Here is a 12,073-nt window from a genome sequence, read left to right as displayed (position 1 = left end):
CCATTGATGCCGCTTGCCGTCTCACGGGCCACCCAGGGTCCTCTCCCAGGATTCCCCTTCGGGATGTACCTGGACGCTCCACAATTGGCCATTGTGACGGACTCCCGTTTTGGCCGGTTTGGGGTCATGGTTGACAGCTTTAAGAGCGTATCCAGGACAAGGGCTGGTCGCATTGATTATTCGGGGCCTGATGTGGACGAACTACCGCTCCATGTGCCCTCGAGGTCGAAGCAAGCTTGCAATTTCAACGCCCAAGCACCAGTACCCGTGCTCCTGCACCGACCGATGAGGAATGATGGATGGGCGCGGTGCAAACACTGCGCGGTGCGCGGGAGCGTCGCGGGATCCGCGACAAAGGGGCCGAGATTTGAGCGACTATTGTGACTTGTGGACTCTGGCCGAGATTATGTTTCGCACATCCATGGTCTTAGAACGCCGGCTTAAGATATATCAGCAAGCTTTTATGGGCACTACCACTGACGGCCAGTTCATGTCATTGGCTGCTGCGGAGGGTCGCTAAAACGGCGCTGCAGGTGTGCATATGCGTGAGGTGAGAGGTGTGCTGCTTTGAGTGCATCCATGTTCACACGCACGCCAGAAGCTGCACCAGGCCGGCCGTCCGCAGCTTGTGCGGCCACGCCAGAGTTCAGAGCCGCACTAGATGGGATGGCTATCTTCGTCCGCCCGACGCAACGCAGTACGACATGGAGAGAGAAGGGAGCAAAGGTTGTTTGGAATGTTTCACGGCTGCGACCAACGATCAAGAGGTGCCGTCGGGGTGGACGGGAGGCTACGATGATGACTGGCTCCCCAACCGCAGCGTAACCGCAGACGTTGCAACGCGCCAGCAGATCGCGGCAGTTGAACGCCCACAGCCCACAGTGCCAGTGCCATGAGCCAGAGAGCGGAGTCGAGGCACTGGCTCCCTTGCAAGCCCGTCCAAAGCAGGCAAGCCCAAGCCTTGCTGCTGCTGGCATTGGGTTTTAGTGCTTCTGCCCCCGTGGCTGCCGACGAGTCCCGCCCCCTTGTTCCCTCAAGCACGCAAGCCCACTTTTGTCCGGGGTGAGGGACGAGAAGACTCCAACTGGCTTGGTTTGGGCCCGCCTCTCCGGCCGGTAGACCCTTTTCGGACGACGATCATCGCCCAGCAACCCTGACTGGGAGGCGCTTGACTCGCTTTGGGCAGTGGACTAATATTATCGACTTGGCTGTTATTCAACGCGAACGCCGATCGAAGGGGGTTCAACCCGGCTCTTGTTAATGATGAGTTATGCCCGGATCAAACGCATCTCGGGGTCCCCTTTTCACATGCAGCAGGCAATCGACGCACATCGGCCGACTAATTACCTTTCCCCTGAGATTGCGAGATGATGCAGATTGATGCGCATAACGTTATTTAACTCTGAGAGATGAGTCTGTGGCTGGGTTGCTCGCTCTTGGAGAGTCAGAGTTCAGCCTTGCCGAGGGAGATGGATGGATGGATAGATGGATGGATGGATGGATAGATGGATGGATGGATGGAGGAGTGTTTGGTTTCTCTCTGGTTGTTGGTGGCCGATCGATCCCCTGCCAATTCCCGACGGCCTCAACCACCACCACCTGGCTACCTTAGCAAGTCTCAGGTAACTCGAGACAAGCGCTACTTGGTTACCCGCGTTGGTGGCTCTACGACATGGGACGATTTTCCGCCTCGATGTTTGGAACTAGCCAAATAAGCAACTTAGACTTTGGGACAAGCGCACCTCTGACGACACAACGGCTCAGTCTCTCTGGATTTTGCCCAGTGTCGGACGAACCAGGGCTTGGCAGAGGAAGAAGAAACAATAACAGCAGCAGGCAAGAAACAACAATGATGACAACCAAACATCCGAGTTGAAACGAAACGTTGGAGTTGTTTCTTTCCCCAGCCACCAATCGCGGCGTTTGTTGGGCCAGGCTAGCAAGCCCTTCAAGGCAGACTTAGCCTGGGGTTGCGGAGTCTCCAACGGCACCAGAATACTCGGCGATTCCAACTACGTATTATGCAATTCCACAGCCGCTGAGGAGCGAATCGCATCTTTTCATCCCAAGTGTCTCTGAGGGCATCAGCCCACACCAGGACCAATAGTCCCGATGAAAATTGCTCGTGTAGAATCAACCAAGCGTCATTTCCCCAACGTCTACGGTGCAGCTTTTGGGGAGGAGGGATGGTCCTTGTACTCTCTCGCCTGGCCCACCATCAGCGGTAGATTGTCGCGCCCCAAAGGATCCCTGCGAGGCTTTGCAGACGCACTATTATTATGGCTGGCACGAAAATACCTCGAACGGAACACTCTACTAGACTGACTCGTCGACGGTGCCTGATTCGTGTACCTGTGTTGGTGAGTTTCCTCTGTGCGTCGATGTGGTATCGACGACTCAGCCCTACCACTTTTAAAGGCACTTTGGTGATGCACTTGCGGCTCCCGACCTCGACGATCCAGGGGCATCTGACTGATTGACGATCAACGCAACGTGCCGGCAAGCATGGGGAACTCCCCCGGTGCTCCAGTGTCATGTCTAGACCTGTGAAGCTAGCAGAAAGCCGTTGTGCTTGCTCCAATTCATTGCAGAGGAGGGCCACATGGGCGAGTGAGGCGTGCAACGGGGCGCCGCCAAACGCAAAGACCTCGACGGGACAGGACAGGACGCAGAGAAGCCGATATGCATGGCGCACGCGTGGCTACGGGTCCATCCTCCAAGGCTTGCAAGGGTGAATTCAACGGCGGCTTGCAAACAAGCCCGTCTTGGGAACGTGTGATGGTTTCACCACATTATCAAGGGCGCAGAATGTCTCTGCCGGCTAGAGGATCAGCTCGACTTGCCCTCGAGGCTTGAGTGAGGCAGAGTGAGGAGGACAGCTAGCCAACGATGGCCGTGTCTCGACTGACTTCTGGCAAGACGCGTCTGGCTAACAAGCTCGTCACACGCTGAATGTCATGGTCGGGTCTCTAACCGAACCGATCTACCCGTCCCGAGAGGCGACACAAGAGCCGGCTTGCGCCAGTTCTGCAACTGTCGGCCCAGACCGGCCGCTACCGCAAGTCAACAATTTCAACGTTGGCCAGAGATGCCAGCAACAGCAGCAACGACGACAACATGTGTGTGTATGTGTGCGTGTTTGCGTGTGTGTGGGAGAGAGCGGGGGTCTCTTTTTAGGTATGTGATAGCTGTGGGTTGGACATCTGCAAGCTCCTGAGCACAAGTTCCTCGTTGGATCAGAGTTCCGGCACAGTAAGCTGGCTGTGGGAGGCTGTATCAACGGCAGTTGTCGAGAAGAGACGAGTCATTCCCCTTTGCGGCAAACGGACGGAAGGACGACCCATCAGACGATCGCGCCATGTCGTCTCTTTCGCCACAACCGGCTCCTCGAGGACGAGAAAGGAGTACGGACTCAACATTACATGTCCCGATCCATCCATGGTCCTCTAGCCCGCCCCAACTCGTCGCTTCCCGAGTCCTGTCAAAGATGATGCTGGTCTAGGTTATCCCTACTTGGGCACATAGTCTCTCTCGGAGGGCAACCCTCGGCGTCTCTGCAGACAGGCAAGACCAGGTGCGGTACCACGTGAACTATTCAAATACGACGGCAGACTATTGGAAGATGTTGTTGCTCCGGGGTTTGCCTCGCGTTCGCGAGAGATGCTGGACCAGTCGGTGTGCGTCTTGCACCAAGGTTGACAAGATGGTGTCGATGCCCTTGGCATCAAGCCGACGGGTGACTCTGGTGCTACCCTCCTTGCGTCCGGGCTCTAGGCCTCGTTTAAGTTTTGTGCTCTGACCTTGGCTTTCCAGACTTGCTGAGAGGAAAGGTACGGTTCGAATGGTTCAAACTGGCCACGTTGCCATGAACCGTTTCGTCATTCTTTGTGAGAGGAGAGCAGGTGAGCAGAACTCTAGGCGGGTCATACTCTACGGCACGGCAGTTGTTTTTCAACCTTGTGCTTGGGGAGCGGTTCGACCGGCTAGCCAGTAAGCCAGCAAGCCAGCGCTGGGAATTCGGAGATCAACAAAGCCAAAGGCTCAATATCGCCGCCCAACGCCGATCAGCATGTGATGCCTGGCATCAAACATGGGTCTTCGAAGGGATGGTCCCCCGAGTAAAAGCAAAAGGGCGAGTCAGGCTGGGCTGGTGTTTGAAGTGATCGGCGAGTCTTGTCCAGGATCAGGTTGCTCTGCCGAGTGAAAAGCCCGACTGGCGGTCTGGTGCTCGCTCGCACCCAGGCGAATGGGAGAACCCATGCACACCAAAGAGCGGTTTGAGAGGTGTAGTATCCACAGGATGATCAAGGCGTACGTACGTTCCACCTGAGCAGGAGTCTAGTCTACCGGATATGTCCAACGGTGCAGGGAGAGAGGGTCTTGTTGTTGCACAAGATGATGCCGCCTTGTTCAACGGCCGCAGCGTGCATCTCACTTTATTGTAAGTGGTGTTGCTCATCCGCGAGAGTTGAGCGGACAGGGTGTGGGAGGGTATAATACTGACATCCCGGACAGGCAGACATCGTCATTGTGGCAAGAATGATTCAGTTTCGAGAAGGATATGCAAAGAAAAGGCTCGTGGATTCATTCATTTATACATCATTCTTTGGATCTCGGAAGTGAGGAGATCCGGATTCGCTATACATACGCACAAGAAAACGGCTGTCTACAGTATGACATCTGAGTCACTCGGGTTGAACAAGGACTGCTAGGTCATCCGAGGGAGGGCCCCTACTGGGCTTTCATTTCCCGGTTATTGGATTATCCAGTTGTCGCCCTCTTCGTCCGAGTCGCCTTCAACGAGGTCTTCCTCGTCTAGCAGGGCCATCTGCACGAAGCGACGAACCCAGGCCTCTTGGGCTGGGTCGAGGCCGACCTGGTTATTGTTGTTATTGTTATTGTTGACGGCCTGGTTCTGGACCGGTTGTTGCTGCTGCTGTTGCTGCTGCTGCTGTTGGTTGTGATGAGCAGGTGGTTGGTGTTGTTGATGTTGATTTTGCTGATTCGGTCGCTGACGTGCAGCACCTCCACGCCCTCTACCTCTCCCTCGGGGTGCCGGCGCCGCTGGCTGGTGTCTTCCACCGCCTCTTGCACCGCGTCCTCGACCCGCCGGGCCTCGAGGTGGGCCGTGGTGGCCGCGGCCCGCTGCTGGTTGTTGTGGTGCGTCAGGCGCAGCCGGAGGGACCGCCCGGCGGCCGTCTCTGGCATGGTTGTCGACTAGTCGGATAACGAGGGGACCTTCGCGAGCGACTTCGATGGCCTGACCTTGAGCGCCTAACTGAGCCTGCGGCTGGTTGGCGTCGGCGGCATTGCCCTGGTCCTCGTTGTCGCTGTCATCATCAGACTCGAACTCAACCACCTCGAGCGGTGCCGCCGGCTCCTGTGCCTGTGCCTGCGCCTGTGCAGGACCTCTTCCTCCGACGAAGCCAAGACCCACGTCGTCGCCGTCGCCGCCCTCGAGTTCCCAGAGCCGCATGTAACACGAAGTGACCTTTCCGTCGGGCTGTTGGTTGTAGTGCTGATAGGGGTTGACGGGATCGAGCCATGACGAACACAGGTAGCAGAAGTGGGTGTCGCAGCGGGAGCAGATCATGTGGTTGCAGCCGTGAGTCTTTTGCGCGGGGGCGTTGCACGTTGGACAAGGACTCGTGTGAAGCTGGAGATACTCGAGAGAGGCCTTTTCCTCCTCGCTGAGCTCGCCCTTGTCACGCCTTGGTGCGCAGCGGACGAATTCTCCGTGCCATGACTGGTAACACTGGCCGCAGAAGGCAAAGCCGCAGTCTTCACAGATGGCCAGGAGGTCGGCCCTGTTGAAGATGTCCTTCTTCTTTTTCTTCTTTGCACTGTTGTCTCCCTCCTTCTCTTCGTCCTCTTTCTCAGACTCGGCATCAGACGTTTCGGCAAAGTCGAGACCTTCAGGCTTCTTGTGACGTTTAGATCGGGCAGCACCGTTACACCACTGGCGAGGACAGTAGATGGTGTTCTTGTCAGACTCGAGCTCGGTCTTGTACTTGAGCGTAACGTAGCGCTTGACCGTGTCCTCGGCGAGGCCAATCTGGAGAAGCTCGCTGGGGCTCACGGCGACCTTTGGTTTCTTGGTCTCTTTAGAGGCAGCACGCTCCTTGGCACAGTTTGGTGCTAAGCACCGTACAGTAGATAGATTGCCCTCTTTGATTGCATCGTTGTAGAACTCCTGGAGACATTGGATGCAAAAGATGTGGCCGCAGTCGAGCATCTTGTGACACTTGGATCCCTTCTTGGGGTCTGTTGGCAAGAGTTAGCATCAGAGGTCGCTAGTAAGCAAGGGTAAGTCAACTTACCAAGACAGACACCGCAGTCAAAGGTTTCCCTTTCAAAAGCAGCCTTCTTGGATTTGATGTCGTGGTCTAACACGGCAAGCTTGTGCTCAGGGTCAACCTCGAGGGTTCCCTCCGCAGTGATAGTCCCAAAGACATCCTCAGCAGCACGTTGGATGTGATCAATGTAAGTAAAGGCAACCATGTCACGTCCGATCTCATCCCACAGGCGCGGACCGTCATCCTCAAGCCTCTTGATGGTCTCTTTCGTCAACCACTGCGGCGTCGTCGATATCTGCACCTTTGGCGGCGCGTCTACAGGGTAGCCTTCGGGAAGACGGATCTGCAGCCGCAAGGACGGGAGATACGAGACCTCGAGAGAATCCACCTCTGGCTGGCCATTCTCGGCGGCCTGGCCGGGGGTGTTCAGGCCCGGGTGAGCGGGCGCAGAAGCTGCTGGGAAGGTGACGGTGACGGGAGCGGCGGGCTTGACGGGGAGCTCAATCTCGAAGGCGAAGGGGTCCTTGGCGTCGGGGTGACGGATCTCGGGGTAGATGGCCTCGAGGGGAGCCGAGCTCCATAAAGCGGGGATCATCGCTCTCGTCCATGATTGTTGATTGTGTGGTTGATATCAGGAGTGTTCATTATCCTGGATGGGATGCGTGTGTGTGGTGAATGCAGAGAGAAACTGAGTGCTCTCTGGGCAAGAGGTAAACAAACAGAGGGTCTTAAGTTGATGTTTGGGGTATCCACGAGTAACCCCAACAGCTTTGCTCGGTCAAGCCTCCATTGTTTGTTCCTTTGACTCTTCCTTCAAAACTTAAGCATTTATCGTGAAGCGGGGGGGAAGAGAGGCTTTTGACATGGGGGGGAGAAAAAAGTCCAAAAGGGGAAAATGGCGATAAGGAACAAAGGAGCGGAGACTGTTCTAGAAAAAGATGACTGTGCCCGGACAAGAATATCACAGACTATTTCTTTCCCATCCACTCAAGAACAGCTTATTCCGAGGCTTTTGAAAAGAGGTTGGAAGTTGATGACTCTTTTCGCCGTCGTTGGATTCGCCCACTTTAGGCGGCAGATGATGGGGTACGCCACGGAACGCCACTTCCGGGGTGGGGGGGATGTTGTGCGCCACATATGCAAAACAAAGCACCAGCCACAACAAGCACGAGGCGTAACCCCCTTGTCTGTATCATGTGCATCATCTTCAATCATTTACAATTGCACTTTTGCTTTCAACCCTCGACGAACGACGCCTTGTTCTCGTGGACTTTCCCCTCCTTTCCCTTTTCAACTGTACAAAGTATGAAGCCTTGAATTACCTCTCGCGATTCTCTACAGACGAGACCTCAGAGAGATTAGTTGCCGTCATGGAGGACACGACGCCCCTTGCTTCCCTCTCCGTCACCCACGTCTACTATGTAAGCCAACACCTGCACCCTCAATCTCCAAAACCTCCCCTAACTTTCCATGTCTTAGGACCCTCATGATAAACTCTCCCTCGTATGCGCGTACCTCGCCCTCCTCCCCCAAGCCCTCTGCGTCGTCTACGCCACCCTAGTCCTCTTCACACGCGAAGTAGAGGTCGCCCTCATGTTTGCGGGCCAGCTCGCCTGCGAGGCCATCAACTTTGCTCTCAAGCGGCTTATCAAGGAGGAGAGGCCGCGGCGCATACATGGCAAGGGGTACGGCATGCCCAGCTCGCACGCGCAGTTTGTCGCATTCTGGAGCGTCTCGCTCGCTCTGTTTCTGCTTGTGCGCCATCGACCGAGACCAGCAAAGGATCACCGTCCCTGGAGTGTCCCTGAGAGGTTGGCTGTGAGCGTCGCGGGGGCTGTGATTGCTGCTGCTACTGCGTGGAGCAGGGTCTATCTCAACTATCATACTACGTGGCAGGTTCTCGTGGGGTGTGTTGCTGGTGTGATAAGTGCGGTTGGGTGGTTCGTCATTGTTGCTGTGGTGCGACAGATGGGCTTGTTGAGCTGGGCTCTGGACACGAAACTAGCGAGGGCTTTCCGAGTAAGAGATCTCGTAGTGGAAGAGGACATGTGTCAGGCTGGCTGGGAGAAGTGGGAAGAGAGGAGAATAGCTGCTTCATCTGACAAGAAGACGAGGTAGATTTGCATGGACATGAATCATAATACACATTTGATAAGTCGTACAAGTAGTAGTTGGTTCAATGCCTCGAGGCCCGTCCTTGAGAACTGCCTGGGTTTCTAACTACCTGGTCTTTTCTAACACCCCCTCAGCAAAACATCACCAAGGGGGTTATAGTTTAACCCTCCCGGTATATGACAAGAAGGCAACTGGATATCTAACAAGGTCCCAAACAATGCAATGCTTGGCTTTAAGAAAAAAGAAAAAAAGGAGAAGAAAATATCAGAAAAAGCCGCCCACCCGCCCAATCATGAATAAAAAAAGATGGTCATGTCCCGTCCTATCCGGTCCCTTGTAACACACACCCAAAACAAGTCGCAGTTATCCGTTTTGACACGCGTCATCAGATCCACTGATCTTTTCTCATTTCTGGTCCAGCTCTTGAGCCCTGACGGCTATGTATCCCGCGAGAACTCACGGATGAAGATTTCGGGTTATGGGAGAAGGGACCAGGTTTTTGCCTTTGCGGGCTGTACACAGCCGAGCTGAGGGTTGGCTGGTCGTCTTGAGTCTTGTTGTCCTTGGCGCTCAGAGGAACAGGGGGCAACTCCTTCTCAAAGTTGTCCTTGACCTGGAACGTTGTGCCCTCGCCTGGCACATCAACGATGGCAATGGCTAGAGGGCTTGTCTTTCTCGGGAAGAAGGTCACGGTGCTGTTTGGGCAGTCAAGGTTGTGCACCTTGTCCGCGTCTTCTTGGACTGGCGCCTTTGAGGGGCGCATGTCGTTGATGTTTGACAGACGTAACCCGATCTGGACAGTAGCAGTTGATACCATCGAGGAGCCACGCCGGCGTGGGGCGTCCTCGGGGACGTGGATGGCCGGTGGTGCGAGGAGACCATCAGCCAGGTTCGCCGATGTTGAGGCCTTCTTGGCTGATGTAGGAGAGTAGGTAGTCGTAGGTAGTAGTAGTACAGGTGACTTGGGCTGCTCTTCCTTGGGGAAGATGCTGTACATGCTCTTCTTGAAGTTCTTGAGGGAGGGTTTTGATGAGGTCCGAGCAGGTCCTGGCTTGGATGGGAGGATTTGCGATTGACGCATACTTCCAAGTCGCAAGGGTCTAGGGAATGCGTGGTTGAGGATGTCTTTTCGAGCTCCCATGACCTTGCCCTCGTCTCTAGCTTCTGCGAGCAATGTCTCCCTGCTGTTCTCTTTTCGGATTTGTTTTGGGAGTTGAAGAGGTCGAGGCATGGCAGAACTGGGGGTTGATGGTTCCAGCTCTTGTCCTTCAAGATCCGACTTGAAGCCTTTGTTCACATCGTCCTCTTCATAGCTTCCGCTCGGGGATTTGCTCGATCGCAGGAAGAGATAGAGACATCCCGTCAAAAGACCCGAAAGGTTGGCTACGACGGATACCACCATGGATAGTTGCATTGTTTCGGGGCTTGCTGATTGAGGATCTTCGAACGAAGTGTTGTAGAAGAAGGTTATCAGGAGTGTCTGTTGTCATTAGCTTTGAACACTCTGTATAGAAGGAGGAGTACTCACGTAGGAGAGCAACGCAATCACCATGTAGTAGACCATGCGCGAAGCCTCATCCCTCACCGCAAAGCTCATTCTGGAACCGATATGAAGCTTGAAAGAGATGACACCGCATTGAATGAGTATCGACAAGACGATAGTGGTGAGAAGTCCGAAGCAACCGAGATTGTATCGGTGGAGGTACCAGAACAGACCAGCGAAGCAAAAGTTTGGAGGCTGAATCGCAAAGGTGATGGAAAATGTCATAAGCAGGAAAAGCCCGATGATGACGAGACAAGCAACAACGTTCCATCGTCCTCGTGCCGGGAATATGTTTGGCTTCGTAACTCGGATCGCCAGTTCGAGACCGAATATTAGCTGGATGAAGGGGGTAATGAACAGAGCTGCAGCCGTGTTAGTCGATGCATTGTCGGTCATCTGCCATCGTTGACTTGCCTGGTAGCATAAACTGAGAGATTGACCGGCATCCAAGAATCATGAGAGACTGGAAACCTTTGGACTGAGCTACCGCGTAGACAATCCCTTGAACCACGATACCGCAGGATAGAACGAAGGGGTGTACATCACGGCGCTTGATGAGTCGAAACCAAGAGGTCCTGGTAAACTTGTAAGAGTGTGTAAATTTCCTTTGGGGCATTCATATTTACCTCCACGTCCATGTCGCATCGGTCCGCTTTGCCGTCTTCCATGACTTCCAGAATATGCTAGCAGCGGTCGCAAACGCCGCCAACACATTGAAGCTCGCCAGAACGACGATCGATGTCCGAACTGATGCGGCCGCGGCGAGCTTGAGCTGGTTGTCCCAGGCTGACGTCGAGTTTGCCTGGAACTGAAAGCCCGCTGTGTTCAACTCACTGCCGTCCTCGGCCCTCGGCGTGATCCAGTTGACGCTATCCATAATGTCTTTGTTGCAATTGCCGGTAGTTTAGGAGAAGGACAGGCTTCAAGCCTTAGCAGTGCCGGCACTGCGTAGTTGTTCGGGGGCATGGGATTAGGTAGACATGCCCGCCTTTGCAAGAAGAAAGATAGTAGACAGGTAGGAGAGAGGGGTCACGCAAAAAGTAAAAACGAGCGATCAAAGGAGCACACGACAATGGCCGCTACAGTCAAGTAGTGACCTCTTGCCGCAAACTGGAATCGTCTGGACAAGGCGAGGCTGAGAAAAGAGTGAATTGATACACCAAGAAAGGAGAGAAAACGAAGGCTCCTGGCCTAAACCAACAACTAAACTGAATGTACAAAGAACGGTATGAAGGATCAACCCAATATCATCCAGACTAAGGCAAAGAGGCGATGCAAATCTTGATATCTCTGTCCCATCGGAGGCGCATCAAGCCGACTCAAGGGCCCAGACTGGTCCTCGACCACCCCGGCGACAAGAAGAAGGGGACCCCTGAGAAGCAGAATCTCAGCAGGAGCAAGGGTTTTGGGTGCGCCATGACGGCGTTTGGTAACATCGTGGATGGACTCCCTTGTAGCTCTAGATGGGGGAGCTAAAGCCAAGCCCTCGGTATAGAGGAATGTCCTGCATTAGGGTGACAGGAGGCTCCTGTTGGAGATGGGGGTATTGTTTCACCTGGGGCATGTCGAGTTTTTTTTTTTTTTTTTTTTTTTTTGAGCGATTATGTATGATTATGTGGCAATTCTGCACTCGCAAAAGAATTACTTCTCTTGAAGCTTTTCAAGAGTCTTGATGAAAGACTTGATCAAGTTGTCATGATCATCGAGTCAGATTCCTTCCGTTGGAGCGCAGGTTAAAGCAACGAAATTGACCATGGTGCAGACCAAAAGACGCCATCAAAGCCCAAGACGACCCCGAAGGCACGCATCTCGACGCTTAGCATAGCTAGTATGGAGCCGAACAAAGCCGGCCGAGAGGCTGAAGCATTGCTGGAACAAGGTCGAGTTTCGTCGTGTTGTAGAAGGAGGAGTTGAAGTCGTCGGGGCCTCGGGGCTAGTCTGCATCAGGATTAGCGCACAGCCCCTGACGGGCAGCGATAAAACACTAGAAACGACAGGGGATGAGACGCTATTACTACACGAACAACACTCGCTCGGGGGGCAGGTCTGAGATCCGGATGGCAGGTAACACGGATCCAGCCAGTGCCGACACTGGACGCGGGGTGAACGAACATGGTCC

At 54.4% G+C, this 12,073-nt stretch overlaps 3 protein-coding genes across 3 annotated transcripts; 1 reads left to right on the top strand and 2 right to left on the bottom strand.

Annotated features, from left to right (window-relative positions):
• Positions 1-4,753: 4,753 nt before the first annotated feature.
• LRP88_06009 (uncharacterized protein) lies at positions 4,754-6,891 on the bottom strand (the record flags this gene model as incomplete). The annotated part of the gene is made up of 2 exons (XM_083242551.1): positions 4,754-6,264; positions 6,321-6,891. The coding sequence occupies 2 exons, from the start codon at positions 6,889-6,891 to the stop codon at positions 4,754-4,756; spliced, it is 2,082 nt and encodes a 693-aa protein (XP_083101487.1).
• A 775-nt stretch (positions 6,892-7,666) lies between these two features.
• On the top strand, positions 7,667-8,414 carry LRP88_06008 (dolichyldiphosphatase; the record flags this gene model as incomplete). The annotated part of the gene is made up of 2 exons (XM_083242550.1): positions 7,667-7,717; positions 7,776-8,414. The coding sequence occupies 2 exons, from the start codon at positions 7,667-7,669 to the stop codon at positions 8,412-8,414; spliced, it is 690 nt and encodes a 229-aa protein (XP_083101486.1).
• Positions 8,415-8,796: 382 nt separating this feature from the next.
• On the bottom strand, positions 8,797-10,831 carry LRP88_06007 (uncharacterized protein; the record flags this gene model as incomplete). The annotated part of the gene is made up of 4 exons (XM_083242549.1): positions 8,797-9,891; positions 9,940-10,316; positions 10,471-10,529; positions 10,581-10,831. The coding sequence occupies 4 exons, from the start codon at positions 10,829-10,831 to the stop codon at positions 8,797-8,799; spliced, it is 1,782 nt and encodes a 593-aa protein (XP_083101485.1).
• Positions 10,832-12,073: the final 1,242 nt, after the last annotated feature.

This window comes from Fusarium phalaenopsidis (genome assembly GCF_050370095.1).
Source record: "Fusarium phalaenopsidis strain FUZ10S chromosome Unknown contig_32296, whole genome shotgun sequence".
Classification (NCBI taxonomy): Eukaryota; Fungi; Ascomycota; class Sordariomycetes; order Hypocreales; family Nectriaceae; genus Fusarium; species Fusarium phalaenopsidis.
The sequence above is the reverse complement of the archived record's forward strand: the minus strand, read 5'-3'. Positions and strand labels throughout refer to the sequence as shown.